This window comes from Camelina sativa, chromosome 1, assembly GCF_000633955.1.
Source record: "Camelina sativa cultivar DH55 chromosome 1, Cs, whole genome shotgun sequence".
Classification (NCBI taxonomy): domain Eukaryota; kingdom Viridiplantae; phylum Streptophyta; class Magnoliopsida; order Brassicales; family Brassicaceae; genus Camelina; species Camelina sativa.
The window spans coordinates 4,031,875-4,059,721 of NC_025685.1; the positions used below are offsets into that span (position 1 = coordinate 4,031,875).

A 27,847-nucleotide genomic window follows, 5' to 3' on the forward strand; every position below is an offset into this window, starting at 1 on the left:
GGTGATATGGTGCTGTGTACAGTTCCCCTTGGTGTCCTTAAGAACGGATCCATCAAATTTGTTCCCGAGTTACCTCAGAGAAAGCTTGATTGTATAAAGAGATTAGGTTTTGGGTTACTGAATAAAGTTGCAATGCTCTTTCCGTGTGTATTTTGGAGCACAGATCTCGATACCTTTGGGCATCTTACTGAGGATCCGAACTATCGAGGTGAATTCTTTCTGTTCTATAGCTACGCCCCTGTTGCTGGTGGTGCTCTCTTGATCGCGTTGGTTGCGGGTGAAGCTGCTCATAAGTTTGAGACAATGCCACCCACCGACGCAGTGACTCGTGTTCTTCAGATTCTTAGGGGTAATAGAGTTACTATCTATTGATTGTCATTTGATTAAATTCAATACTTACCTCTGTTTTCAATCTTCAGGGGACCTACTCTCTGTTTTCCATTTTAACCCGATACGTAGGTCCAGCATTGTTAGTTCAGGATTTGTATTCCAGATTTGTTGAAGTAGATGCTAATGTATGAAAAAATTTCCATTTTAATGAATTTCAGGTATATATGAACCTCAAGGAATAACTGTCCCTGACCCACTTCAAACGGTCTGCACCAGATGGGGTGGGGATCCATTCAGTTTAGGATCTTACTCTAATGTTGCAGTGGGAGCTTCAGGCGATGATTACGATATATTAGCAGAAAGTGTGGGAGATGGAAGGCTTTTCTTTGCCGGGGAAGCTACAACAAGGCGATACCCTGCAACCATGCATGGAGCTTTTGTTACTGGTCTGCGAGAAGCTGCAAACATGGCTCGATTTGCAAAAGCCCGAGGCATAAGGAAAAGAATCGATAGGAACCCATCAAAGAATGCTCATTCCTGTGCCATTCTTCTTGCAGATTTATTCAGGGACCCTGATCTGGAGTTTGGGAGTTTTTCCATAATCTTTAGTAGGAGGAATCCGGACCCAAAATCCCCTGCGATTTTAAGGGTAACTCTAAGCGAGCCTCGTAAGAGAAACGAGGACCCAAAAGCAGATCAGCACTCAAACAAGATACTGTTTCAGCAGCTTCAGTCTCATTTCAACCAGCAGCAACAGATTCAGGTGTATACATTATTAACTAGACAACAGGCTCTTGACCTGAGAGAAGTCAGAGGTGGTGATGAAAAGAGACTTTACTATCTTTGCGAGACACTTGGAGTGAAACTAGTGGGAAGAAAAGGTCTTGGTACTGGAGCTGATTCGGTCATTGCTTCTATTAAAGCCGAGCGAACTGGTCGTAAGCTACCATCATCATCATCCTCAGGCTCAAAATCTGGTTAGCTCCATAAGTTCCTGATTTGATTACCCCATAACTTTTCTCTGATAGAACAGCTAGTGAAACTTTTTATTGTTGTTGTTGTTGAGAAGGTATATTAAAAGGGAAACCAGGTGCATTGAAGCGAAAAATGATCAGGTAAACTACAAGTTCTATGTGCTATACAATCTCTCTCACTATTTAAAGAAAAAGAAAAAACCATTTCTTAGAATTTTTTTCTGTTGCGCAGAAGGATTAAAGGACCAGTACCACTGAAGCAAAGTAATAACGGCGTCTCAGAGAATATAAGATCTGAGTCTTTAGCTAATGGCAAAACCTCCTCTGAACAACAACCTATGATAATAGACTCGATAGGAGGTAGCAGCATGCAACAAGTTGAACCCAAGTTGTTAGGCACAGGAGTTGCATCGAGTTCAGGTATATATCCATTCTTCTGAACTTAAAGTCCATCTTGTTCTTTTTGATATCATGATCATTCATTCACATCGGCAATATAAACAAACATGTAGGTGGTTCCTTACATGGTGAGACGATGAAAAAGATGGAATGAATAAAACAAACCCCGGCTTCTGTAGAAGAATCCTTATTGGATAATAACAATCTGTACTTCTGTAGTTCGGTCTCCACTCTCTAACCAAGCCGATGAGAACATCTGTAGTTAAAGTTAAGTTAGTTCATAAATCTCTGAAGTTTATGTTAACAAATTTAAATTATTAAAATTATCACTGAGATAACTTGTTGTCTATATTCTCGGGAATTAATTTGTATAATTTTAATTAAATTTTCCTTGTTTCATTACATTCGAAAATATAAAATGTGTTTTTTTTTCCCTTCAATCAAATAATTATGTTTCGAAAGATGCGCTTAGGCCATAGTTGAAAGTGAAAAAATGAAGAAGAAGAAGGTTCACCATAGCGACGATGAAGAGGACGACACTTTCTACTATCGCTACTCTTCCGTCGCAGCACCACCGTCTTCGAACCCTAAACAACCTTCTTCCTCCTCCTCCTCCGCCAAATCATCAGCTCCCAGCGGCGGATCTGGCGGCTTAGCTCCTTCGAAATCAACACTCTACGTCTCCAATCTCGATTTCTCCCTAACCAATTCCGACATCCACACTCTCTTCTCCACCTTCGGCAAGGTCGCTCGTGTCACTGTTCTCAAGGATCGCCACACTCGCCGCTCACGTGGCGTAGCGTTCGTGCTCTACGTCTCTCGCGAAGACGCGGCTAAAGCAGCGGGTTCCATGGACGGGAAGATACTTAACGGCCGGAAACTAACGGTTTCGATCGCCGCAGATAACGGACGTGCGTCGGAGTTTATTAAGAAGAGAGTGTACAAGGATAAGTCGAGGTGTTACGAGTGCGGAGACGAAGGGCATCTTTCATATGAGTGCCCTAGGAATCAATTGGGTCCAAGGGAGAGACCACCGCCGCCTAAGAAAAGAGGGCGGCGGAAGGAGGAGGAAGGAGAGGCTGAGGAAATTAGGGATTGGTCTGCTGCGCCGTCGTCGTCGTTGACTGTGGCTGAGGATGTATTTGAGGAGGACAATTGGGCTTCGGTGGTGGATAATGAAGCTGGAGAGAGGTTGAGAATGAGAGAAGCAGAGGAAGAAGAAGAGCGGAGGAAGAAGAGAAAAGACAAGACAGCTAGTTACTTTAGTGATGAGAGCGATGATGAAGATTAGAGTTATTAAGATCCATTTTCTGAGTTTGTGAATACTGAATTAGATAGAGAGAGATATATGATCATAAGCTTCAGAGCATCTTCGATTCACCTTTGTGTTTCAGATTCTGGATTTGAGTTGATCTGAGGTTTTGTCTTGATGAGTCTGCTTCTTTTGTCTAAGTGATTTAGCGTCCAAGAAGATACGTTTTCACCAGAAAGCGCAACTCTTTTGAGTTCTTGTTTGAAGATTACATCGTTGTTTTGATTTTAAGAGTACACTCTTATACAATCCAGTGTATCTCTGTCACCTATTGAGTTATATACAGTGAGATCAATTTTCAGGTTTGTTAATTTTGTAACAACTCCAATCAGAGAACAAGAGATTGATCTGGTTTTGTCTTCATTTGAGATTTGTTTGATGACTCTGGATATTTTGTCCAAGTGACCTTTTAACTAGAATAAGAAAACTTCTGTGTCAACTCTTAATATGATGATTACATTCTTGTGCATATCGCACTTCTTGATTTGAAGATTACACTATACTTTGTGGAATACCCCACTTATAGAGAGTCATGTTGCAGAAACCTGAGCTATTTCAAAGCTGTCTTTCCTCACTCAAAACTTTCAGCTGGACCCGCCCCTCGTCTGCATAGAAGAACAAGTGTTTATTTGTTTTATGCATTTCAAGATTCAAGACGATAGCTGGCTTTTGTGCAACATATTTTTGAGATTGACTAACCATTATTAACTCATGATCTCCCATGATTTCTTCAATTAGTTCAGAGATTGGTTTATCAGCACTGTTCGGAACCATAGCTGCAAACACAACGGCTTCTAGCCCTGCATTTTGATCCACCAGTTTTCAAAAAAGACATCAGTTATAAGTCTTCCAAATAATGTTCTTAATTCATGTTGAATTTGTATTGTAGGGGTACCAGTTTCTGGGAATGCATCAATGAACATCATCATCTCCTCTCCTGTCAAACCAGATAAGAAGCAGATTCGAGGTAGTGACTCCGCGATCTGCACATCAAATTTATGTAAGAAAAAACATAGAGTAACCTGAAAGGAAGGAAATAGAAAAGCCGCATGCCACATACCTTCACTCTCTTCAGGTCAGGCTGTTTTGTGTTAACTGCTTCCCACAATGAACGCGGGATCATATCTGCTGTACAACAGACAATCTGGAGTCCAAACAACAAAGGTGTTATGAAATCCCCCAAAAGTTTCAGGATTTTGCAAAAGTCAGAGAGAGTCTACTACGGATTACCTCCATGAATTCGCCATCGAGCTCCTTTAGAAGCTCTTGTATCTGCATTGCAAGATGATAGATTAATCCAAAGACTGAAAGCCATGCAAAGTGTAATAGGTATCTCCATTTCATTACCTTTTGCGCTTCATGAAGTTGAAGGCCAAGCAACAGCAGAACCTGCCAAAAAAAAGATAGGAATTAAAGTCTTTGTTATCATCACAGACTATCTAGGATTTAAATAGGTGAAAGAAACTGACTGGAGGGCCAAAGCGAGGATCTTGAGGATCCAAAGGTACAAACTTCGAATCTTCCTCAAGTGTCTGTGGAATATCTTGAGCTGAATTTCTAACACATAGCTTTTGCTTGAGCTTTGTGTGGTGAGATTTTTTCTTTTTACATAACAAAGAAGACGTAGTGAGGCCAAAGATGCGAGAAGAGCTTCCTAAGTACGTATATGAAGATGATGAAGGCCTTGAGATTGCAGACCCCAACGAAGAGATCGACATTGCTCCTCTTCTCCTAATCTCATCTCTACTATTAAGCTTGTTTGGATAAAATCGTTCCTGTAGCCAATCATGTGTTTGTCATGTGTCATGTAGAGAAACCGCATCAATGTCTGCTTGTAGTTTCATACAAGCCCACCGCAGCTAATTCCAGTTACATAATTCTGTATTAACCGCTTCTTAACTTAAGAATCTTAAGTTTTGTTACTTTCGTATCATACATTACGTTATTTCGGAAACAAACATAGAAACACACATTTCGTTGTATTTATTTTTTCCTTTTGGTGTTGGTGTCAGCAGAGTTTGATTGTTTTTTAACGAAACTGGGCAAACCCCTACATATATCTTTTCTATGAGATCAAATTACAGAAGGAAACGTCACACGCTCACACATTGTTTTTATGTTTGCTGCTTTTTGTGTTCATGCAACGCAAAAGAAGATGAGCTCACATCTGAGCAACCAGCTCTTCTCCCTGAGCAGCAATAGTAGCATCTTCAATAAGCGAATTCTCCATCCATCGCTTCAGCATTGCCAACGCAGCTTTTGGCTGGTCCATTGGAACCATGTGTCCTGCATCTCGCACCTGTAGTTGTATTATGTTTAAATCATCAAACCCTTTGTCAATAAGAAAACGAGCAGAGCCAAAAAAATACTGTTTTGCTTATGTAAGAAAGACCGACCTTAAGGAAACTGAGTTGTTCGTAAGTCTTTAATGAGCCTGCTTCTTTGCCATCAACCATAAACGGAACTGCTTCAGCTGCCCCAAAGTTCGTTTTCCCTGACCAATCCATCGCATTCACCCACCTCGAGTTACCTGCTCCAGTTATGTTTTTACTCAAACAGTTCAATTCTGTCTATTTCATTATTCTCACATCTGGATTTGATTATCTATGTTCGGGATCTTACCGAGCCAGTTGCAGATAAGATCATATTCTCCAGCATACACAAGAAGATTGATTCCATCTTCCAAGAGTTGGGGAATTCCAACCTCGAGATTCCTCATCCAATCCCTAAGCATTGCCTGATAGACTGAAGTACTGCAGGAGACAAAGTCTATGTCCCCAACACCAAGCGACTTCCTCACAGATTTCAGATTCAAAAATTTCTCCATGTTCGAGAAATCGTAGCACAGACTCCCCACACACTTCTTCCTGATGTCATAATACTACACAAGAAATGCGATGTTACTTGCATAAATATTAAACACAATTTTTTTGTCCAAAAGCGTGGACTTCTCTAGTGAATAGAAATTGTTTGCCAGAAATAATATTATCTAGAAATCCAATTAGCACCAAAAAAAAAACGAATCAGTTCTTTGGGCTTACGTTTACTCCACCAGCATGACTCATTACACCACTGAACAAGGCATTGCAAACAAGATAGGATGCCAAACAAGAAGTTGTACCATCAGTTCCTGAAAATCCAAAAACATAATACAAAAACATGGATTCAGGATCCGTCAAATACACAGAAATTTCAGAGACAACTTGATAAAGAACAAAGGAGGAAGGACCACAAAGCTTGATTGATAGTTGGCACAGTGGGACAATCTTTTCTAAACGATCATGCTCTTTTTGCGTGATCAAACCCATTTCCAAAGCAAAGTCAGGATAGGCTGGATATTGGAATGCAGGATCTGTAAGCCCATTTCCAATAGCAAATCCCTGCAAGGTTATACTTGTTAGTACCAAAACCTTCCATTAACACCTCAAGAGGGAAACATAATATAGTCACATGCCTTCAGGTTAACATGAATTCCCTCATTAGCCTTGTTTCCTTTATGAACTCGGGAAGCAAAAGCTGGAATGTAGTGCCCAGCGTACGACTCTCCAGTAATGTAAAAGTCGTTTTTTGCCAACTTAGGGTGCTCCGTAAAGAAAGCCTGAGGTTATATCAGGAAACGTAATCACATGTGTATCCAATTCATAGCTTGAAAGCAGAAAAATGCAGAACGAAAAGGAATTCAAGAGAAAATCCAGTGATCAAACCTGCAGAAAATCATAAAGATCATTGCTAACTCCAGTTTCGTCATGACGGATATCACTTTTGTCTGTCGTAAAGCTGAAACCAGTTCCAACAGGCTGGTCAACATACAGAAGATTGGAAACCTGCAACACGAATTCTCAAATCAACTCTGATGTGCAAATATAAAGAGGATTAAAGCGGTTTGGGAAATAGTAGTTTACAAGGATAATTATAGAAGGCAATAATAATACCTGATCCCATCCATACTCATTCCAAGTAAGAGACATGTTATTAGTAATCTTGAAAGGACCATTCTCGTAGAACACAGCCAGCTCACTGCTACATCCAGGCCCTCCAGTCAACCAAATCACAACAGGAGCATCCTTCTTTTTGCGTGACTCGAAGAAGAAGTAGAACATGCTAACACACACAAAGCGAACAAGTGAACAAACAAAGCAAATAAACAAATCCTTCTAGATTCTAATCCGTAAAACGTCAACAAAAACTCCAATGTTCAAATCAAACTAATTAAGAGCTAAGTTGCAAATATTAACTGAACCAAAACAAAATCAGATGCTCACGAGCACAATTATAGAGATGCATAAACCAACCAAAATCTAAGGAGTTAGATGATAAACCTTGCGCCACGAGATTTAGGGAGCTTGTAATAACCAGCATGATGACCTAAATCCTCGACAGTATCACCACCATCGGCAAGTATATTCGGGAATACGAGCTTACGTTCAAAAATTCCGGATCCCTCAGCGGCAGTGAGAGGCGAATCAGCGACATCGATCACATTCAGATCTTGCTGCGGGAAAAGGTTTAGCTCCCGGATCAACTTCTCGGCGCGCGTTGACAGTAAGTTTGACCTCTCGAAGGTGCGATCGTTCAACAGAAACGATGAAGACGGAAACGTCGAAGCGATGAAGACGACGAAATGCAAGAGAAGGCTGAGAAAAGTTAGTTTCTCCATTTTTTTTTTGTTTTCTCTTTTCGACTGAGCTTCTTTTTTGGAATCTCGTTTTATGAGAGACAAAATTTTGGGGGAGAAGAGAGTGGACACGTGGCGGAAAAGTATCAGGAAAAAAAAAGATCTTACGATACGTGTCCGAGAAAGTTGGGGCTATTTTTGCGAAATATGAGAAATAGTGGGTGTATCTGTTACGTTACAATTAAAGGTAACGTCAGGGCTAAGGCTAATCGATGGTTACGCACGCGAGTTGAATGGGAAGCAAAAAGATGGATGGACTTGGTGGGTCCCAGCCAATTTTTTATAACAAAAACAAAATAATTAAAAATAAAATAAAAAATCCGACCTGCCGGAATCGAACCAGCGACCTAAAGATTTCTTTGGGATAACCCACTACAGTCTTCCGCTCTACCAACTGAGCTAAGGTCGGTTTGATAAACTCATCAAGGTTATAACTATATATCATGTATTACAATTATATTGGTCACTTTATGGGCCTCACTTGTGCGTAAATCTTAAAAGCTCTGGATGGACCACAGATCCGAAAGCCCAATCCTAAACCCACTATTGTAAAGCAACTTATATAGCCCATTCAGCTAAAAGACGAAGACGACTGACTAAAGAAATTAAAGAACCGTCGGATTTTTTGTTTGACTTTGATTTTTTTCTTGTAGGTTGGTTTGGTTGGTTAAATTTGCAGAGCAAAAAGGTTGACGAGTTTTTCTTTTTCCATCTGCCGTGCGAAACACCAACTCCGCCTTTGGGCAAAAAACAAGGTTCATCAAAGTGTTTCAACAATAAACGGTAGCTCCTCCGTGGAAGGAACACGTGTCAACAAGATTGTCTAACTCTCCACGTGGCATAACCTGAACCAGTTGCGTAAACGGCTATGTTATCATCTTTCCCTCCACAATGGACCCTACTTTGCTCTCTGATGCAGTTTCTACGTAAATAGAGAGAGAAAGATGCTTTGATCCTTTGGAATCTTCCACTAGTTTCAGTCTTCACGCATCATAATATTCCAAAACAATGAAAAATGAATTAAAAACTCAATAAAACGCCGTCGTCTTGTTCTGCTTCATCATCATTCATAGCTCTTCTCCTCCTTAGCTTTTCCTTTTTAGCTTCTTCAGTTCTGCTTTTCAGACATACACATACACCAGTAGCTAAAAAAAACAGAATCTTTTTATTTAATTTATTATTTTAATTTAAAAGTACATAATTGAAAAAAAAAATTGTTAATTAATTATCGAGATGAGGGCGTTGAATTCGCGGCTAGCTCTGATCGACATCAACAGCTCATGGCAAGCTTCGCGCCGGTTAATCTCCGCCACCACAACCGCTTTTTCATCCGATTCCTCTTCCTCCTCCTCATTCCGTCGAACACGTGGTGGGCGTCAGAGGATCGCTTCATCGAAGTCTCCGGCGTCTTCGCCGGCTCCTGTTCGGCGACCATCTGACGGATTCAGTTTCGATGTTCGGTCGTCTCCGTCAGCTGATTCGTCGAACTCCGCATCGATCTCGTCTCGAAAGACACCGCCTACCGTGGAGCTCGACGCTTTCCTCGAGATTCTTCCTCCGACGACTAGGAAAGAGCTCGTCAAGCACGAGGCGATTGAGGAATTGATCGAAGTGGTTATGGATTTAGGGAGGAAGCCGTTAGCTAGATTCCCTTTCGGCGATTGGGTGATCTCAGAGCAGCCTGTTACACACCAAGATCTCAAGCTTGCAGTATCAAAGGTGTGTGTGTGTGTGAGTCTCTGATCTAACACATGCAACTAATTTCTCAAATGTTTTAGCTTATTCTAGTTTCTGATCTGTACTGTGTTTGAATCAAATGTTTTTTGATGAATTTGAGCTGATGAGGAGATGAATGTTTTCAATCTAGGTTGGTGATTTTTCAGATGATAACCGATCAGGGATTGACAGATCTTTGCATCGTATAAGTGCTATACGTAATCGGAAACTGCAAGTAATTGGTCTAACATGTCGAGTGGGTAGAGCTGTATCTGGAAGTGCAGAAATTATAAGAGACTTGATTGAAGGAGGAGGATCCATCTTGGTTATAGGATCTCCTGGAGTTGGGAAAACAACTTTAATCAGGTACATTTGATTTACATCCAGGTTTGAGCATCTTATTATAATGTGATGGTCCGATTGATTCAAGATTGGTTTGTTTGGTGGTTTGTGCAGAGAAATTGCTCGGATGTTAGCTGATGAACACAGGAAACGTGTAGTGATTGTTGACACGTCAAATGAGATTGGAGGTGATGGTGATGTTCCTCATTCTGGAATTGGACGTGCCAGGCGGATGCAAGTTCCAAATGTGAATTTACAGCACGATGTATGATGTCTCTTTTAGCCTTGTAATATAATATGGTGTAGTAAGGATTTCAAAAGGATCTTGTTTGTACTAATAATAAGTTCTTCATGCTAAAAAAAAAAACTCATGCAGGTTATGATTGAGGCGGTTGAGAATCATATGCCTGAGACTATCATTATCGACGAGATTGGTACTGAGCTTGAAGCTTTAGCTGCTAGCACGATTGCTCAACGAGGTGTTCAGCTTGTTGCAACTGCTCATGGGATGACTATAGACAACATTATCAAAAATCCTTCTTTGCAGATTCTTATTGGTGGAATTGAGGTATGACCCTTAGACAACAGCTTTGTTTCTTCTTCTTTTTTTTTGCCCTCTTGTTATCTGAGTTAACCTTAATTTGAGTTTATTTTACCCAGAGTGTGACTCTTGGTGATGAAGAAGCAAGGAAGAGAAAAGTGCAGAAGACAATTCTTGAAAGAAAAGGACCTCCGACATTTACTTGTGCTGTAGAGATGATTTCGAGAACTGAGTGTCGTGTTCATCAAAGATTAGATGTCACCGTTGATGCTATACTAGCTGGTAAGCTAAAAAAAGTTCCTCTCCTAACAGTATTTGAGTTAACAAGTGGAAAACTAAACCGAACAAACTTTGGATATTGTAGGGAAATCCGCTCCATTTGAAATCCGTCAAATTCGTGGCGAAGACGATGTTCCTCATAAGTTAGTGACTCCAATTCCTTTGGAGACCCTTGAAGAGGAACAACCTGCACCATTGCTCAATAGAGATTTCGTAAGTGAAGTTCTGTCTGACGATGAAGATGAGGATGAAGATTTTCTTCCCATTCGGTATAGTAAGGCCAGTAGTAACACATACACGAGCCCAAGAAGCTCGCCGGTTCATGTTTATACTTACAATGTAAAGAACCTTATCTTTTCTTCCCGTGTTTCTAAATATGTCTTTTCTGATCATTGGAAAATAATCTTGATCTTAAGCAGCGGAAGATACTAACTGTATATATGGCATCCTCTGTTTGTGTTCTAGGTCCTTGAAGCTGATCTCCTTCAAGTAGCTGAAGTTATGGGCCTAGACGACGAAATAGAAGTAACAGATGATGTTGGAGAAGCAGATGTCATTCTAGCCTCAAGTTCTGAATTGAAACAGAACTCATCGATCCGTCGTGTTGCGAAATTACACAAGCTACCGATATTTGTCATTAAGGTATCATCCTTCTTCTTGCATGACTGATGGTGACTCACTGGACTCCTTCGAATCATAATCTTGATTCATTTCTTTCTTCCTGTCAATACCTTGCAGTCAACTACAATGGCTCAGATGGTCAAGGCAGTCCGAATGATCCTTGGGAGAGAATCATTTGGCTCAAACCCTAAAACCATAGAGAAATCTTCTGTTGATGATATTGAGATCAAAGATGATGCTCCTGAGAGCAAACCCAGTTTAGAAGAACTGGATGCCCTCGAGGTAACTCTCATCTCCCTCCTGTAAATATCAGATCAGCCTCTTTGACCTACCAACTATTAATTTATTAGGATTCCTTTATCTTATGTTACAAAAGGCTCAAAACAGTTCAGTAATTATCTGCGAGTATAACTACTTAAACACCACTGTTTCTGAAACACAGGAGGTCCGTCTAGCAATCGAATATATTGTAATCCCGGGAGGTGAACCAGTGGAGCTTCTTCCTAGACGGTCAGATATAATAGTTCGGCAGCTAGAGCTGGTGGAGAGTTACCAACTCACAGTTGAGAACCTCGGCACTCACCTTAATCCGCGCCTTCAGATTCTTCCTCGCCGATCAACCAAGAAGATGTTGCCATCTTCATCCTCAAAGAATGCAACAGATGATAGCATGGGGAATACTGTTACTCGTCTTCCTTTCCTTAAGGATTGACATCTCTGACTTCAGCATATGGACTAAACTACATACGTTGGAGACTCTTGGACATTGTACATTTTACTGTAAGTCTTCGTAAATAAACTGTTTATGTTGTTGTCATTACCAATTGCGCAATTTAACGTTTACAAATGCAATGCTCTGTCTTCTTTACCCTAGGGGTAATTTGTAACGTTGAGGAAAAACAGGGTGCAATCTGTAGATATTTTCTTACCTAATAATATAGAAATTATTTAAACATAATTACAGAATGCTTGTTTTGTACTTTTGTTGGTTTCCAAATTAGCTTGAAAGTTCTCAGTTAATACCATGATTATTTTCTAGCATATAGATACAGTTGAAATGATACTCTGTTTCTGCTCCTGTGGGGTTTAGCTATATATATGTGGGTTACGAATGATTGATTCTAATACACATACCACTCTCTATACCAAAACCTAAAACTTCTCGAGATCGTAATACAAAAACTAAAACCAGAGGTCAATTCAGTAACATCTGTAGATAGATAGTATCATAGATGACTTCAACTACATGGTAGACGATCAAGAAAGACAAAGACCAAAAAAAAACAGAGCATTGAGAAGAACACGGAGCAACCCTCGTATCTACCCTCTTATTCTGGAACCGGAATCAGACTACGAACATAAACATAGCTACAAATTGATAGGCCACTGTAGTCATCGCTTCCACGTCTTCTTGTCTCAATTTCCCTGACGACACCACCTTCATCAATTTCGTAAAAAGTGAAGACAGAAACCTTCTCATCTTCTTCTTCTTCTACGGTTGCCTCACACCATGCCATGATATTTCTGTGCTTGCCGATGGAGTATCCCGGACGAGTATGGAAGTGTAACCGCGGAATTAGGTCAGGGCCAGTAGTGACATTGAAATAATTGGCAAACGAAACGACCTCATCACTCAACTTGTTTGTCATCCACACCTCAATGTCTCTTGATTCTCCTCCATCTTGTGTTAAGAAAGAGAGTCTATCTCCATTGAAACATTCTAATCGGTTACTATAGTCCCAAAAGTCAGGACAATCGCATACGTCCTTGAATATTTCCGCGGCGAAGTCAAAACATAGAATGAAATCACGTTCATCAGTATCTTCATATGCAAGCCAGTACATTTTTCCCTTCACAGACACACACTCCCACTCCATGTATAGATCCGCAGCAAACCCAGCATCTATACCTCTCCATGAATCAGACATGAATTCATAGATCTCAAAGACTCTATGTGTATCACAAGGGGGAGAAGACGACAGATTATAACCAAACCTCAAGATTTTGTAATGGTCACGAGATGCAACGTCGTATCCAACCCCGAAATAATCAACCGATGGTTCGATCCATCTGATTCTCCTCAAAAACGGATTCCAAACTGCGAGACGGACGTAACCTCCTCCTCGTTCCCAATCTTCACATATACAGAGCATGAGTCCATCACAATGAACCATCCAAGAAATCGAAAGCGGATCAAGAAACTCGTTTGGGATTGGTCTTTCTGTTAGGATTCCGGTCACCGGATCCATGATTTGAACCGCACAATCATCATCGATTCTTAGGAATCGTTCGGGAGTTTGAATGTGATGATCCAAATGCTTTTGTTTGAATTTTGTTTCACTGCTGATGAGAGCGTTCCATTGCTTGGACGTCTCTTTGAATCGGAACAAAGATTCAACCGGAGTTCTGCAAAGTATCTCTTCGACTAACTCAAACGGCAACCACACACGATCCGCGGGAGCCTGAGCCATGGGGACGTAACGTTTCGGAAGTAAGAAAAAGAGAGATGTGAATCGACTGAGAGAGATTGATTCTTGAAAGATGATAAAATGCTTTCTTGTTTCGTTTTTCGTTTTCTCAGTTAGTATTTATAGACTTTAAGCGCGAGATCAAAATTGAATTTATCAGCAAGCAAATTACGGTTCAACCGAACCAAACTGGTAACATTTTAACCTAAAATGAACAACCCAACCAAATCGGTTACGTGTTAACCGGACTGAAACGGTCAAGTTGTATATATTGCGTTTGCTCTGCCCAACTAATACGGTTATACCATACTCTTACTCCTTAACTTAATTATAATTAGGATTAATACCATAACTCGCGCTTAGTTTTGTTTTATATAAGTAGAATCCAAGATATATATCTCTACATATATCTATTTGAAATGAATTCAAGAAAGAAAAAGAAACTATATACAGTACAATGATTTTGAACCTTGACAATTTCTATATTTTTTATATCCAATATATATAATTCTTGATAAGCTAAAGGAGCTTGATATACATATTTGTTGAGATTTGTCGTGCTTAGAACATGATAAAACATCGATCACAATTCCATTACCCCAGAGTATATAATTAAACATGCTAAAAGATTATAGTGACTTCTTGTATGATCATTACAAAAGCCAAAACCTGTATTTAACTAAAGTCAAAACAATAGCTGATTTCAGAAAACATGGTAGCAGAATATCAACAAAACACAAAACAACCCTCATCATATCTACCGTCTTATAGTGGAACTGGAATCAGGCTTGGAACATACACATAACTATTGATAAGCGGGTCAATAATGGAGCTTGAAACTTCACGTCGTCCTGTCTCAATTTGTTTTCTTACACCACCTTCATCAATCTCGTAAAGAGTGATACAAGTATACATCTTATCATCTTCTTTTACAATTTGCTCGTACCATGCCATGATATTTCTCTGCTTGCCAATGCACCATCCCGGAAAAACCATAAAATCTAGGCACCGTACCATAGAAAGATCAGGGAGAGTCACAATAAAGTATCTGCTAAAAGAAACAAGGCCATCAGTCAACTTATTTGTCACCGACACATGAATCTCCCCTGTTATTTCATCTTGTTGTAACAGAGAGAGCCTATCTCCATTGAAACATCCTAATAGCTCAATATCCGAATAGGGCGGAGAAACGCATACGTGCTTGAATGTTTCCATAGTGAAATCAAAACATATAATGAAGTGCTCATTCTTCTTCTTTTTATTCTTTCTATCAACCCAATACATATTACCATTCACAGATACGCCTTGAACATTAGCATCTATATTCCCATCAAACTTAGCATCAATACTTCTCCACGAATCAGACTTCAATTCATACACGTGACAGAATGGTTCTGATTTATCACCATCATCATCATCCTCATCATCATCATCATCATCGTCGTCATCATCATCATCATCATCAACATCTTCATCACGATAAGAAAACCTCAAGATTTTGTAGTTATCACGAGATGTATTGCTGTATCCAATCCCTATGTACTCACAATTCTTGCGAGCAGTTAACCAGTTACGAGCCAATGGTTTGATCCATTTGATTTTCCTCAAAAGCGGATTCCAAACCGCGAGATTAGTGTCACCTCTTAATCCATGACACAGGCACAGCAGCAGACCAACACAGTGACACATACACATGAACATGTCGCGAAACACGTCTGGGATTGGTGTAACCGAGAGGGTTCCGGTCACGGGATCAATGATTTGAACCCTCTCACGGCTATCGATTCTTATGAATCGTTCCGGAGAGTTATCCAAGTGACTTTGCATGAATCTGTTGTCGCTGCTGATGAGATGGTACCATCTCTTGCAAGTCGATTTAAATCGGATCAAAGATACAGCCGGAGTCCTCTGAAGTATCTCTTCGATTAACTCAAACGGCAGTGACGGTAGCAACAAAGGCTCTGCCATGAACGCTCTCGCTATGAAAAAATCTGTATGTGGCTTCTTGTTTCTTTCTCCTCCTTTCTCCGGCATGATTTTAACAAGGGAGAAGGAAACGTGAGGGCTATATTGTGACTAAACCAAAGTTATGAACCTTTTATTAACCGACTTGTGAGCAAACGAAGTTAACGAACCCTAGATAACGAACCGGTTACGGTTCTTTGTTTTTCCCTTGATTTTTAACCTGTAAGCGAATCGGTTACGCTATAACCGGACCCATACCAATCGAATTATAAGTAACGTTAAGGGCGTTAAACGATTAGGGTAAAATTTAACGTCCGAATCTCATATTAATTAGTTAGGGTAAATTTTCATTTCCTTTTCTTGGTTTCTAAGTTTCCTTTTGATCGGTCTCGCTCCTCCTTCTATATCCAATTTTCTGGTGTTCTTGTTTTTTTTTTACTATGATTCTTGTCTAAACTCCTTGTAACAAAAAAAAAAAAATTGGATGTAATATATGACCAAGAGTTTGCATCCATAGCAAAATATGCAGATCCTTTTTCCCTTCTAAAGCCTAAAACCCTAGACGAGCTCACACCACGGCCTAAGACATGGATAGAGTCATATATAGGGGGGATTCATAGAAAGATGCTGTCTCCGTCACATAACTTACAGGCAGAGGAGTATCCGGCCACGCGGCCATTGAAATCCTCGCCATCTTTGATAGCTTGGACTCCAACCTCAGTTCCCAATCGGTTATATATATCTATTAACTTCACTCTAAGAGAGTATCAGTTGAGTAAACTAGGGTTTTAGCAAATACTATATGTGACGCATGATTGATTCTGATAAACTACACATACACGATTAGATTATATACCAAACGTAAAACTTGTTATGATCATATAATACAAAAACTAAAACCAGTAGTTAATGTCAATAACATCTGTGTAGTACCTTTGAACAGAGCTTTAACAAAAAAAAGAAACAGAGCATTAAGAATTCGAAACGATCCTCATATCTAATCTACCTCCTATTGCTCTGGAACCGGAATCAGACTTGGAACATAGACATAGCTACAAACTAATGGGCTATGGTAGTCACCTTGTAAATGTTTTCCTGTCTCAGTTGGCTCTCCGACGCGATCTTCGTCAATTTCGTAAAACTTGATGGAAGTATACCACACACCAGCTTCTTGTACATATCCCTCACTCCATGCCATGATATTTCTATGTTTTCCAATGGAGTATCCCGGACGAGTCGAATAAGGATTCAACTGTAACCGTGGAAGACCAGGTCTACTAGTGACATTGAAATAATTGGTAAGCGAAACGACCTCGTCACTCAACTTGTTTGTCATCCACACCTTAATGTCTCTTGCTTCCCCTCCATCTTGTATTAACAAAGAAAGTCTATCTCCACTGAAACATCCTAATCGTCTACAGTTCCAAAAGGGAGGACAATCGCATATGTCCTTGAATGTTTCCATGGAGAAGTCAAAGCTTAAAATGAAATAATGTCTCTTCTTTGCAGCAATCCAATACATATTACCCTTCACAGACACACTTCCCCACTCCACAGCTACATCCGCATCAAACTCAGCTTCAGTACCTCTCCATGAATCAGTCTTGAATTCATAGATCTCACATGTTTTAACACGAGGAAACCATTTCTTATAACCATACCTCAAGATTTTGTAGTTATCACGAGAGGCCGTGTTGTATCCAATCCCGAAACGTTCCATTTTCTCGTAACAAACCAATGGTTGGATCCATTTCACTTTCCTCAAAAACGGATTCCAAACCGCCATACGGACGTATTTGTCTCGTCCGTGATTCAGATCATCACATCTACACAGCATTAGTCCATCACAGTGAACCATATAAGAAATCGGATACGGATAAAGAAACACGTCTGGGATTGGTGAATTTGAGAGGACTCTGGTCGCAAGATCCATGATTTGAACCGACTGATCGTTATCGATTCTTAGGAATCGTTCGGAAGTGTGACTGTGATGATCCAATTGCTTTTGCATGAACTTTGTGTTGCTGCTGAGGAGAGCGTACCATTGCTTGCACGTCGTTTTGAATCGGAGCAAAGACTCAACCGGAGTTCTGCAAAGTATCTCTTCGATTAACTCAGACGGCAACGACGACACACGACGATTCGCGGGAGCCTGAGCCATGGGAACGTAACGTTTTGAAAGAAAGAAAGAAAGAAAAAAAAAGAGAGATGTGAATCGAGTGAGAGAGATTGATTCACTTTAACAAAAAAAAAAAAGAGAGAGATTGATTCTTGAATGACAAAATGGTTTCTTGTTTCTTTTTCGTTTCTCAGTTAGTTTTTAATTACTTTAAGCGCGAATAAGGAAGAAGGAAACGAGAGATCATTTTGTAAACCCAACCAAATTGTGAATCTTTCTTAACCCTCATCGACTCGAGCAAGCGAACCGGTCACGGTAAAGCCGAACCAAAATTGTGATTTTTCAATCTTATTAGTTCTGACTTCTGAGTGAAGTAAGCGAATCAGTTAGTTTAAACCGGACTGAAATACCAACCGAATCAAATTAACCCAAAAAGACATTGGGCGTTTCCGAATTAATTTAAGGTAACTTAATTTCTTGGTTTCTAAGTTTCCTTTTACAGTGCCAAGACTCCCTTTTCTTCTAATCTTTCAAGAGTAGTTTAAAAATATTTATTAGGTTTTTGGATGCTTTAACGTTGATAATTGCATAACTTTTGGTAAAATAGATTTCTTCTGTTGAGTATGACAAGAGTGTGTGCATCAATTTGAAATTTCACATTTTATTTTTTCTCTTAATAAAAAAGTAACTCTTATAATTCAGACGAACAATTCACGGCCTAAATAGAGAGGAGGATTCCAGAAACGGCATTCTCAGATGTAATACCAAAACTAAACCCCGTAGTTAATGTCTGTATTTTATTTTTTTTGCCAAAAGTTAATGTCTGTATACATAGTAAAGAAACTTTGTTGATTAATTCCAACATACACGCATAGTAAAAGGCTTAACAAAAAACATATACCAGGGCTTAAAAACCAGTTCTCATATCTACCTCTTATTTCGGAACCGGAATCAGACTTGGAACATAACCATAGCTACAAATCAACGGGTCATTGTACTCACTGAGTCCATGTCGTCCAGTCTCAATTTGTTTTCTTACACCACCTTGATCAATTTCGTAAAAAGTGATGCAAGTATACCACTTATCATCATCTTCTTCATCTCCCTCACACCATGCCATGATACTTCTTTTCTTGCTAATGAAGTATCCCGGAAGAGCCATATCACCATGGAACTGTAAGGCCGGAAGATCAGAGCGAGTCACAGAGAAATATTTGCTAAAGGAAACAACAACGTCACTCAACTTGTTTGTCACCCACACGTGAATCTCCATCGATTCTTCATCTTGTGTTAACAAAGATAGTCTATCTCCATTGAAACATCCTAATCTTCGAGTCTCCCAAAACGGAGAACAAATGCACACTTCCGTGAATGTTTCCAAGGAGAATTCAAAACTTAGAATAAAAAACTCTGCTTCCTTCCTTAGTGCAATCCAGTACATACTACCCTCAACAGATACACCTACGCAATCCGTATCTACATCCACACCAAACTCTGCATCAATACTTCTCCACGAAACAGAGTTGAAATCATAGATCTCACACTTTGGATCTGATTCTTCAACACGACTAAAAGACACATCACCAGAAAATCTCAAGATTTTGTAGTTATGACGAGATGCCTTCTCGTAACCAAACCCGAAGTAATCAGTTCCCCAGTAACAAACCGACGGTTGGATCCATTTAATATTCTTCGGAAACGGATTCCAAACTGCGAGACCGGCGTCACCTCTTACTCCTCGACACATGCACAACATCAGACCATCACAGTGAACCATAGAAACAATCGGATACGTGTTGCGAAACACGTGTGGGATTGGTGTAACTGAGAAGACTCCGGTCGCCGGATCCATGATTTGAACCGTCTCATCAACATCGATCTTTAGAAACCGTTCCGGAGAGTTATCTAAGTGCTTTTGCATGAACTTCTTGTCGCTGCTGACGAGAGCGTACCATCTCTTGCACGTTGATTTGAATCGGATCAAAGATTTAGCCGGAGTCCTCTGAAGTATCTCTTGGATTAAATCAAACGGCAGCGACGGTAACAACGAAGACTTTGCCATGAACGCTCTCGCTGTGAAATGCTCTGAAATCGAATTAAAGGATTGATTCTTGGATAAGGTTTCTTGTTTCGTTTCTTCTCAGTTTATGGTATAATAAAGACTTTTAAGCGCGAATAAGGAAAGACTGAAACGAGATTAATAAGTGAACAGAGCAAGTGAACCGGTTACGAGTTCAACCGATCTAGAAAATTCAGGACCAAAGGTTTTGACTTTAAAAATGTTTCGTTACAAATCTAATTTTATTTAAAATAAGAGCCTCTACATGCAATTTAATGAATAAAGATTTACTGTTCTACCCTCGCAAGTCGTCGTAGTCCTCCTGGTATATTTTACTCGCTCACTCTCAGACTCTCCACAAGTCTCTTTTTTTCCCTCCGGGATTCAAATTCCGATTCCGATAAGGCGACAACGACGAGTCGATTAGGGTTTCGCAATGGTTCGAGCGAAGGCACTTAAAGTCAGCGATCACGCCGGGGGAGGTTCGAATTTAGAATTTCTTACGAATTCCTTATTCGCAATCTGTTCGTCTTCCTAGTTCTGTGTTTAAATTTGAAATAGAGAGCTTATGTTCCCATTTAGATGCTAGATTTGAGTTTCAGTAACCTAATCCGTTGTGGAACTTCGCTGATTGTTCGATTTTTTTTTATCTTCGCATTCGGTTGTTTCAATCACACTTGCTTGTAATTTCTGGGCGCAGTGTTGTTCTTTGTCGATTTTAGGGGTTTTCTTCAGTTTTATTTCTCGAATTACACGAGAATTATAGCTTTACCATGATTGATTACATTCAGATTTGATTTTGAAATCTGTAGAGAAGATGGTTCTGGAACCTCCAATGAACAGTGCACGAAGAAGAAATTTGGCAGATATTACTAATCTGCAGAATCAGAACAAACTAATGAATCAGAGACCGAAGCAGCAGCAACAAGCTATATTACTCTCTTCCAAAGAAAACGCTGAAAATCTTCAAAAGGCACTGCTTATTTCATCTTGGAGTTCATATGAATATGTTTATGCCGTTCTGTAGTTACTAGTTAGATGGATCTTTTTTTGCCTTTACTTTGAATGTGCTTATTCAGGTTTATCAACTTGTTTTTGCAGGAAAACGTGAGACTGATGAAAGTCGTCGTGGAGAGAGAGTAATCTTTGTTCGAAATCATGAAACTTGTGAGTATTGAGTATTTGTTGCTAATACTTATTGTTGTTTTGTGAATACAGTGGAGTCAAAAGTGAGCTGCAGAAACTAAGGATTAGCTTTCAGAAGGTTAAAGAACAGAATTTGCTTCTTGCCCAGGCAAACACTCGTTTATTGGCGGTACGTCTCATCTTTGTGTGGTTCAACTGGAAATTATTTTGGGAATTCCATGGTAACAGTGTGATTTCAAAGTTATTTTTCATTATTCTTTCCTGGCAGGAGTTCAATACAAGCAAAGACCAAGTATGCTTTTTCTGGAACCCAAGTTGCTTTTTAACACAGGCTTGCTTGATCATTTATAAGTTCCTTGGCTGAAATTTTCTGTGCATTTCAGCTGAAGATACTTCACCACGAACTTGGTTGCAAGAATGGGTTAGTCATGGCCAGGAAAGCACTGCTTAAGGTATGCTATTGATTTGTGTGTAATTTTCTCTGACCATAAGTACAAACTAAAGAGTTAATTACTTGAGAAATTGTCACCTTTTTCTATCCAGGAGCAAACCCTTCCATGTACACGTCATGCATCAAAGGTCAAGGTACTTATGAAAATTGGCTTTTGTGACCTCTGGAATGGGAAATTATGACCCTACTGCTCCGTTGTTCTTATGCTTTCTTCTGCATTGTTGTGACCTTCTGGCTGGTGCAAATGCTTGTTGTGTGGCTTGCAATACCTTTCAGCCAATTGAAGCTGATCATGAGAATGGTAAGATAATGCAACAGTCAAGCATGAAAATATAACCTTCTCGTTTTAATTTCATTGTGAATTTAGGAATATCTTAGCATGCTCACCTTAAGTGACTTTTTGTCATTTCATTCTCAGTTTCGGAGAGCTCCAACACTAACTCATTCCAAATAAATGAGAAACCCAACAATAGAAGGTCCGGTCTCTCTCTTGCTCAGTCTGATTCATGTTTCATCCATTGTCTTTTAGAAATTTTTGGGCAATCAGGTTACTTACGGATTTCTTGCTTTTCTTTATAGGATAATTTCTGGAAGGACGAATCCCGCAGCATTAGATATTCTTGGTAGACTGGGAGAGACATGTCAGACGGGAGACAACATTGACAACAAGAAGTTGGTCTCTGATGGTAACAGTGCCGCTGATAAAACGGAGTTTGTCCTTGATGCTGAAAACCATATATACGACAATGTCCCAAGCAAGAGGTTCATTTATTCAACGCGATTTGATGACTTAATTATCTATTTGTATTTCAGTATCTTATTTATGCTTTTATTTTGTCTTTTGGGTTGCTTTCGTTGCAGGTGTTGCGCAGGAAGGCAGTCCGCCATTTATAAAATAGAAACCGGTCAATCTGGAAAATTGCAAAGAGTGGTTGACGTCAAAGAAATTAAGGAGGATGCAAGGTTTGTTAACTGCCTTTTTTTCTAGGTTCACATTTAGGAATAACATTCAAAGCGGATGAAGACTAGTGCCAATGACTAGTGAGTTTCCACTCTCTCTGTCTCAAGCAGGTTCCCTTTGAGAAGACGTTCTGCCCGGTTAAAATCTCAAGAACCTGATATATCTGAAAGCTTCCATGAGTCACTAGAGACAGCCAGGAGGAGGAGGTCTGCCATAGGCGTTAGGCTCTGTTTATAAGTAGTGTACTTCTATGAATAATGGTAACAATGCGATTTGATTTTTTCGCAGGTCTACGGTGTTTAATATCCAAGAGCTGGGCGTTGTTCAAAACTTAAATGGTTTACATGACGATCAAGAGATTACTGCAAAGGCCGGGTTTGTAGAAGCAGAACGTGTTCTTTCTTTTTCCACTAACTGAATCCTGAACCAAGAATACTTATGCCACTTGCGCTTTATTTTCTTTCTTCATGGATGTCATTTCAGATGCTCTCCAATAAGACAGTCTATCAAGTGTAGACCTGCAGCAGGAGAGCCACATGACACGAAAGAGATAACCGGGTAAACCAGGTTAATTTTCTATATTATGCAGAACTACAGAGTTAATACTGTTATCTAATGCGATTACTTTTCGACAGGGTATTTTTGAGAAGGCGGTCTGCGAGGTTTAATTTCCAAGAGCTGGGTGTGACGGAGAACTTGAATGGGTTACATGATGATCAAGCGATTGCTGCAAATGCCAGGTTTGTAGAAGCAGCGCATATTCTTCCTTTTTTCACTCTTGATTGATAACTTATTCTTCATAAACCAAGTACATTTACGCTTCTTCTCTTATGGATGTCATTTCAGATGCTCTGCAAGCGAACAGACTACGGGGTCTAAACCTGAAGCAGTCGAACCACGTGACATGACTGAGACAACTGGGAAAAGCAGGTTTTGTAGTGATAGATACAATCTTTGTATTCTGATTAATTAAAGAGTTGAGACTGATATCATTATATAAAGACTGATATCTAAATGGTATACTTGACAGAGTCTGTTCAAGAAGACAATCTGCAAACGTTAAAACTCAAAGCCACATCAAAGAAACCGCAGATCCGCCTTTGCATGATGACATTGTTGATGAGTCTAGTCCAATGTCGTGTACAGTTTCAATGGAGGTTAAGGGAGAATCAAAGAACAAACTAGCAGGCGATGAATCAGAGGAGATGAGAAAAACAACACTTGGAAGACCTTCAAGGAAAGCTGCTGATCAAATCAAATCGTACAAGGAACCCTCACTTAGGGACAAGATGCGAGGGGGATTCTAAGTCTCTCCAGATCGAATATCGTCTCGAGCCTCTTATGTTTTTGTGATTCTGCGATTTCACTTTTGTTGAATGAGCTATTGCTTAATGCTATAATCACAATGTACATTCGTAGGTGTATTTGCTTCTTTAAATCAAAGGAGAGCTAGCGAGTGGTCTTGCAACTGTACAGGAAGCGGATTGGAAGGTTTAATTCGGTTCGATGGAGACTATCTGTGAAATTTTTTTTACTCTACTAAATTGTGAAATGTTGGAATATTTGGTCAAATCTTTAGGAATCTCAATAGTTTTAGGGAATCTCTTGATGTAATTTTGATATCTTACTAGATTTTAACCCGCGGTACACCGCGGGACAATTTTTTAAAAAATAATAACATTTTAATTCTTTTGTTTTTTACATTTAGTTTGTTTTGTTTAATTAAATAATAGTTTTGTTTGGATTGTCAATTATTAGAACAATAATACGGGAAATAAATACATAAATATGTAATTTATAAGCTATTGTCGGATTAAGTCACAATTTTATCAGTGATTTAATTGTTTTACAAAGTTAAATTACCCTGATTTAATATGTATAATATTCTTATATTAGTGGTATTGACCAAATAATTAAATGAAGATTTAACTCGTGTTTCAAAACCGAATTAATAATATTTTATATTTATATTAATGTTAATTCAAATCGTCATGTTAATAACATGTCCCGCTATATAACAACAAACCGTCATATTAATGGTTTAACCCGTATTTCAAAACCGTCATATTAGTGGTTTTGGTTGTGTGTTGTGTTTCGTTTGTGAAGTTGATATTTATACATGGAAAATGCTAGATGAGCAAGGAGTTTACGATCCGTAGCAATAAAAGAGAGATTTTAGTGTTTTCCTATTTGAGTTTATAACAATATCGCAGAATAATATTCAGTTTCTTAACACGGTATATACTATATTAAATGTTTTTGTTGATGCTAAAGTTAAATATACCCGATTATTGAGTTTCTAAAAGTTGGGTTCTCGTTTTTATGAATTTTATTAACGTTATAATAATCATTGTGATTGTAATCATTTGTTACTCAAACTCGGCTGTGTCATTTAAATTTAAGAGATCATACAGTTTCTAAAGATCTATTAAAATATGTTTGGAGATTTTTATAGGATTAAAAATTTAATGCGTAGAGTTATGTTTGGAAACATCAGAAAGTATAGATGGTGTCAAGCTTATTATGGCAATAAGTGTAAATAAATTTGTTCGATTAATATAATTCCATTAAATGAGTTTCCAGGAATTGTTATTTGAGAAAAATAGTTAGGGGTTAATATTGTAAATAAAATAAATTAAATAACCAAAACTTCAAAGGCATAACACAAAATGTACTTAAAAATAATAATATAGATAATCTTAATACTACAATCCAGAGAAGTGAGAACTACTGAATATAATCTTAATATAATCTTAACATGGTTGATATCTTTAATCTTAATATTCCTAACATGGCTTGGAATCCTTAATAGGCTCTCAACAGGCGACCGTATGTTGAAGTGGAATCCGTCTGTTGATGCCTCCTGTTCCTTTTGTCAAGCGTCTTTGGAAACACGCAATCATCTCTTCTTTCACTGTCCTTATTCGCAACAGATTTGGGGTACGCTCACCAACGGGTGTCTTGGAGTTCACTTCACTTCAGAATGGGAAAAAGTTCAGGCCCTCATTTCCGACTCCACACTCGACAAACATCCTCTATTGTTTCTCCGATACACACTCCAGGTAACGGTGCATACACTTTGGCAAGAACGTAAAAACCGTAAGCACGGTGAAATCCCCATCCCAGCTCTACGGCTTGGTAAACGGATCGACTTCTGGGCACAAAACCGATGACGACATTCTTATACTCTGGTCCACTGTAAACGAAACTTAAGATCAGTTACAAATGTGTTGTAAAAGAAAAGGTTTTTTGTTGAATAAAATTTTACATTCATTCAAAAAAAAAAAAATACTAAATATCTTATATAATAAGAGAATGTTTTTCTCAACTTCTACTGAAAACATGACATCTGGCTTATTATATAACTGACACATGTCCTCTCTTATTCTTAAAGGCCATTGTTTTAATGTTTTCATCAATGTTCTAAAATGCGCTAGGCGCTAGCCGGGCGGTGGACCACCGTTTAGCGTATAGCCGTATACGTGGCTGTATATACGGGATATATACGGTAAATATATTTTATTAAAAATATATATAGATATGAATATATTACATATAAATAATTAAATATATATAATAAAAACAAAGTAAATATCAAAATCTTTGCAAAAATACTCATAAAATTGTCAAACCAATAGTATCAACCTTTATATACAAGAATCCATTGGAACTTGAATAATTTCTGAAAATAATTACAAAAGACAAATATGCAGTGAGATTCCAAAGCAGAGTTTTACGATACCAAAACAGAGTTTTACGATTTCAAAACAGAGTTTTACNAATGTTTTCATCAATGTTCTAAAATGCGCTAGGCGCTAGCCGGGCGGTGGACCACCGTTTAGCGTATAGCCGTATACGTGGCTGTATATACGGGATATATACGGTAAATATATTTTATTAAAAATATATATAGATATGAATATATTACATATAAATAATTAAATATATATAATAAAAACAAAGTAAATATCAAAATCTTTGCAAAAATACTCATAAAATTGTCAAACCAATAGTATCAACCTTTATATACAAGAATCCATTGGAACTTGAATAATTTCTGAAAATAATTACAAAAGACAAATATGCAGTGAGATTCCAAAGCAGAGTTTTACGATACCAAAACAGAGTTTTACGATTTCAAAACAGAGTTTTACGATATCAAAACTCTGTTTTACGATATCAAAACTCAAACTCAAACATAGTTTTACGATATTAAGAATTATAGTTCTTTAATTAACAAGACAACAACGGTAGATAATAAAGCCAAAAAAGAAGAATCATATAATCAAAACAAGAGAAGGAGAGTAAAAAAAACCTGAAGACTCTATGTATATAGAATGAAGTTTGAGAAACAAAAGTGTCATGGCAGTAGAAAACGATAATAAAGTTTAGGGTTTTATCAATTTATAGGTCTATATCTTGATTGAAGGTAAAAAAAAAAAAAAAAAAATTACCATATATACGCTAACCGTATAGTCGTCTATATATACGTTGTATAAGCAACCGTATTCAACCAACCCGTATTTGTTAAACGCTTAGCCTAGAAACGGTACAGTAGGTCACCGTATACCGTATTGTCACCGTATATACGGCCGCCTAGGCCGTATTTTAGATGAAAACTTTTCATATTGGACCTAACACAATAAGACCAATTACAGGCCCAACAAGGCAGCAAATATAATTGACAGCCCTTACACCCATCAGGAGGATACGAACCAAACAATGTCGAATTCACATGTACTCACCTTCTCACAACCATCGTTCCCAGTAGCTACCACCTCCGATGTACCTTCACAAAAATCTCCCAATCCTTAAGTTTCTTTGGTTTAATTCTCCTACTCCACTACCAAATTCTAAATCATTTACGATTTAATGTCTGTGTCAAGATCCCGAACACCTATTTTTGAGTTCCGAACTGTATGTAACATTAAACCTGTCCAAAATCGTTTACAATTATTTGGAATCAAATTTAAAAAATTTTAAAAGGAGTTTAGATCTGCACTACCAATTAGAATCATATGAACCATTATTATGACGTTATTTGTATTACTTATTACAATCTTTAAGGTAATTAAAGAATTCCATTGAAGTATATCCGTCATTTTCATCTTTACGTTTACCACCCAATTATAACGTAATAAAAATAACATTGTCATTAACATTTCATTCCAATCCCTGACTACTCTCCCTCAACCATTGCATTAAGTTTTTTTTTTAAATAACAACCTTTGACGACACTCACCTTCTCTCTCTCACACCATGGGTCAATATGATTGTTTTTCGGGTCATCCATATATGGGAAATTCGAGACTTTCGAAGAAACAATATCTTACTTATTGTTCATGATGAAATGTCTCATTCCTGATGAAAATGTATAGTATCTCTATTATTGTTCCTCTTGACCCTTGATATACCTCCATTTTAACACATTCATTTCGCCTTTGTTTCAGGATTGTGCTATACAAGCTTCAGTCCTTCCTAATCGTGTG

The 27,847-nt window shown here is 38.6% G+C and overlaps 10 protein-coding genes and 1 non-coding gene across 12 annotated transcripts in view; 4 read left to right on the forward strand and 7 right to left on the reverse strand.

Annotated features, from left to right (window-relative positions):
• LOC104704122 (protein FLOWERING LOCUS D-like) overlaps positions 1-2,102 on the forward strand; it is a 4,541-nt gene extending 2,439 nt beyond the window's left edge. Inside the window, exons 2-6 of the mRNA XM_010420257.2 lie at positions 1-349; positions 549-1,307; positions 1,400-1,445; positions 1,537-1,724; positions 1,817-2,102. Coding sequence (XP_010418559.1) covers positions 1-349; positions 549-1,307; positions 1,400-1,445; positions 1,537-1,724; positions 1,817-1,857 — 1,383 coding nt within the window. The 3' untranslated portion in view covers positions 1,858-2,102. The remainder of the gene's footprint in view (positions 350-548; positions 1,308-1,399; positions 1,446-1,536; positions 1,725-1,816) is intronic.
• On the forward strand, positions 2,099-3,326 carry LOC104762062 (U11/U12 small nuclear ribonucleoprotein 31 kDa protein-like). The gene has a single exon (XM_010485316.2). The coding sequence runs from the start codon at positions 2,197-2,199 to the stop codon at positions 2,992-2,994; it is 798 nt and encodes a 265-aa protein (XP_010483618.1). The 5' UTR covers positions 2,099-2,196; the 3' UTR covers positions 2,995-3,326.
• Positions 3,513-4,791, reverse strand: LOC104762147. Its single transcript, XM_010485418.2, has 7 exons — positions 4,485-4,791; positions 4,363-4,404; positions 4,246-4,287; positions 4,076-4,159; positions 3,911-3,998; positions 3,715-3,815; positions 3,513-3,620 (listed from the first exon to the last, which is right to left on the reverse strand). The coding sequence occupies exons 1-7, from the start codon at positions 4,731-4,733 to the stop codon at positions 3,600-3,602; spliced, it is 627 nt and encodes a 208-aa protein (XP_010483720.1). The 5' UTR covers positions 4,734-4,791; the 3' UTR covers positions 3,513-3,599.
• Positions 4,976-7,713, reverse strand: LOC104762233 (serine carboxypeptidase-like 49). Its single transcript, XM_010485519.2, has 9 exons — positions 7,335-7,713; positions 6,948-7,116; positions 6,720-6,839; positions 6,470-6,613; positions 6,245-6,395; positions 6,057-6,145; positions 5,638-5,896; positions 5,412-5,545; positions 4,976-5,314 (listed from the first exon to the last, which is right to left on the reverse strand). Exons 1-9 carry the CDS (start codon positions 7,670-7,672, stop codon positions 5,177-5,179), a joined length of 1,542 nt encoding a protein of 513 aa, XP_010483821.1. The 5' UTR covers positions 7,673-7,713; the 3' UTR covers positions 4,976-5,176.
• On the reverse strand, positions 8,010-8,099 carry TRNAY-GUA. The gene is given in 2 exon segments: positions 8,010-8,045; positions 8,063-8,099. It is a non-coding gene; the product is annotated as a tRNA-Tyr (tRNA).
• On the forward strand, positions 8,671-12,147 carry LOC104762322 (uncharacterized protein ycf45). 2 transcript variants are annotated; one of them, XM_010485617.2, is made up of 9 exons: positions 8,671-9,421; positions 9,558-9,772; positions 9,863-10,013; positions 10,125-10,316; positions 10,409-10,571; positions 10,654-10,907; positions 11,034-11,210; positions 11,307-11,471; positions 11,632-12,147. In XM_010485617.2, exons 1-9 carry the CDS (start codon positions 8,924-8,926, stop codon positions 11,899-11,901), a joined length of 2,085 nt encoding a protein of 694 aa, XP_010483919.1. In that variant the 5' UTR covers positions 8,671-8,923; the 3' UTR covers positions 11,902-12,147. The 2 variants fall into 2 exon arrangements, with proteins under 2 accessions (XP_010483919.1, XP_010483985.1); XM_010485683.2 differs by having other exon boundaries at positions 8,673-9,409.
• LOC104704130 (putative F-box only protein 15) lies at positions 12,518-13,660 on the reverse strand. Its single transcript, XM_010420264.1, has one exon. The coding sequence runs from the start codon at positions 13,658-13,660 to the stop codon at positions 12,518-12,520; it is 1,143 nt and encodes a 380-aa protein (XP_010418566.1).
• LOC104704139 (putative F-box protein At3g10430) lies at positions 14,423-15,691 on the reverse strand. Its single transcript, XM_019243501.1, has 2 exons — positions 15,125-15,691; positions 14,423-15,076 (listed from the first exon to the last, which is right to left on the reverse strand). Exons 1-2 carry the CDS (start codon positions 15,689-15,691, stop codon positions 14,423-14,425), a joined length of 1,221 nt encoding a protein of 406 aa, XP_019099046.1.
• Positions 16,632-17,783, reverse strand: LOC104704147 (putative F-box only protein 15). The gene has a single exon (XM_010420281.1). It carries the CDS (start codon positions 17,781-17,783, stop codon positions 16,632-16,634), a length of 1,152 nt encoding a protein of 383 aa, XP_010418583.1.
• Positions 18,676-19,803, reverse strand: LOC104762468 (putative F-box only protein 15). Its single transcript, XM_010485793.1, has one exon. The coding sequence runs from the start codon at positions 19,801-19,803 to the stop codon at positions 18,676-18,678; it is 1,128 nt and encodes a 375-aa protein (XP_010484095.1).
• LOC104762550 (shugoshin-1-like) lies at positions 20,158-23,990 on the forward strand. Its single transcript, XM_010485893.2, has 17 exons — positions 20,158-20,282; positions 20,613-20,773; positions 20,902-20,939; positions 21,019-21,115; positions 21,215-21,238; positions 21,330-21,398; positions 21,490-21,531; positions 21,674-21,698; positions 21,816-21,873; positions 21,977-22,159; positions 22,259-22,360; positions 22,469-22,564; positions 22,647-22,733; positions 22,842-22,916; positions 22,994-23,098; positions 23,205-23,288; positions 23,389-23,990. Exons 1-17 carry the CDS (start codon positions 20,237-20,239, stop codon positions 23,663-23,665), a joined length of 1,569 nt encoding a protein of 522 aa, XP_010484195.1. The 5' UTR covers positions 20,158-20,236; the 3' UTR covers positions 23,666-23,990.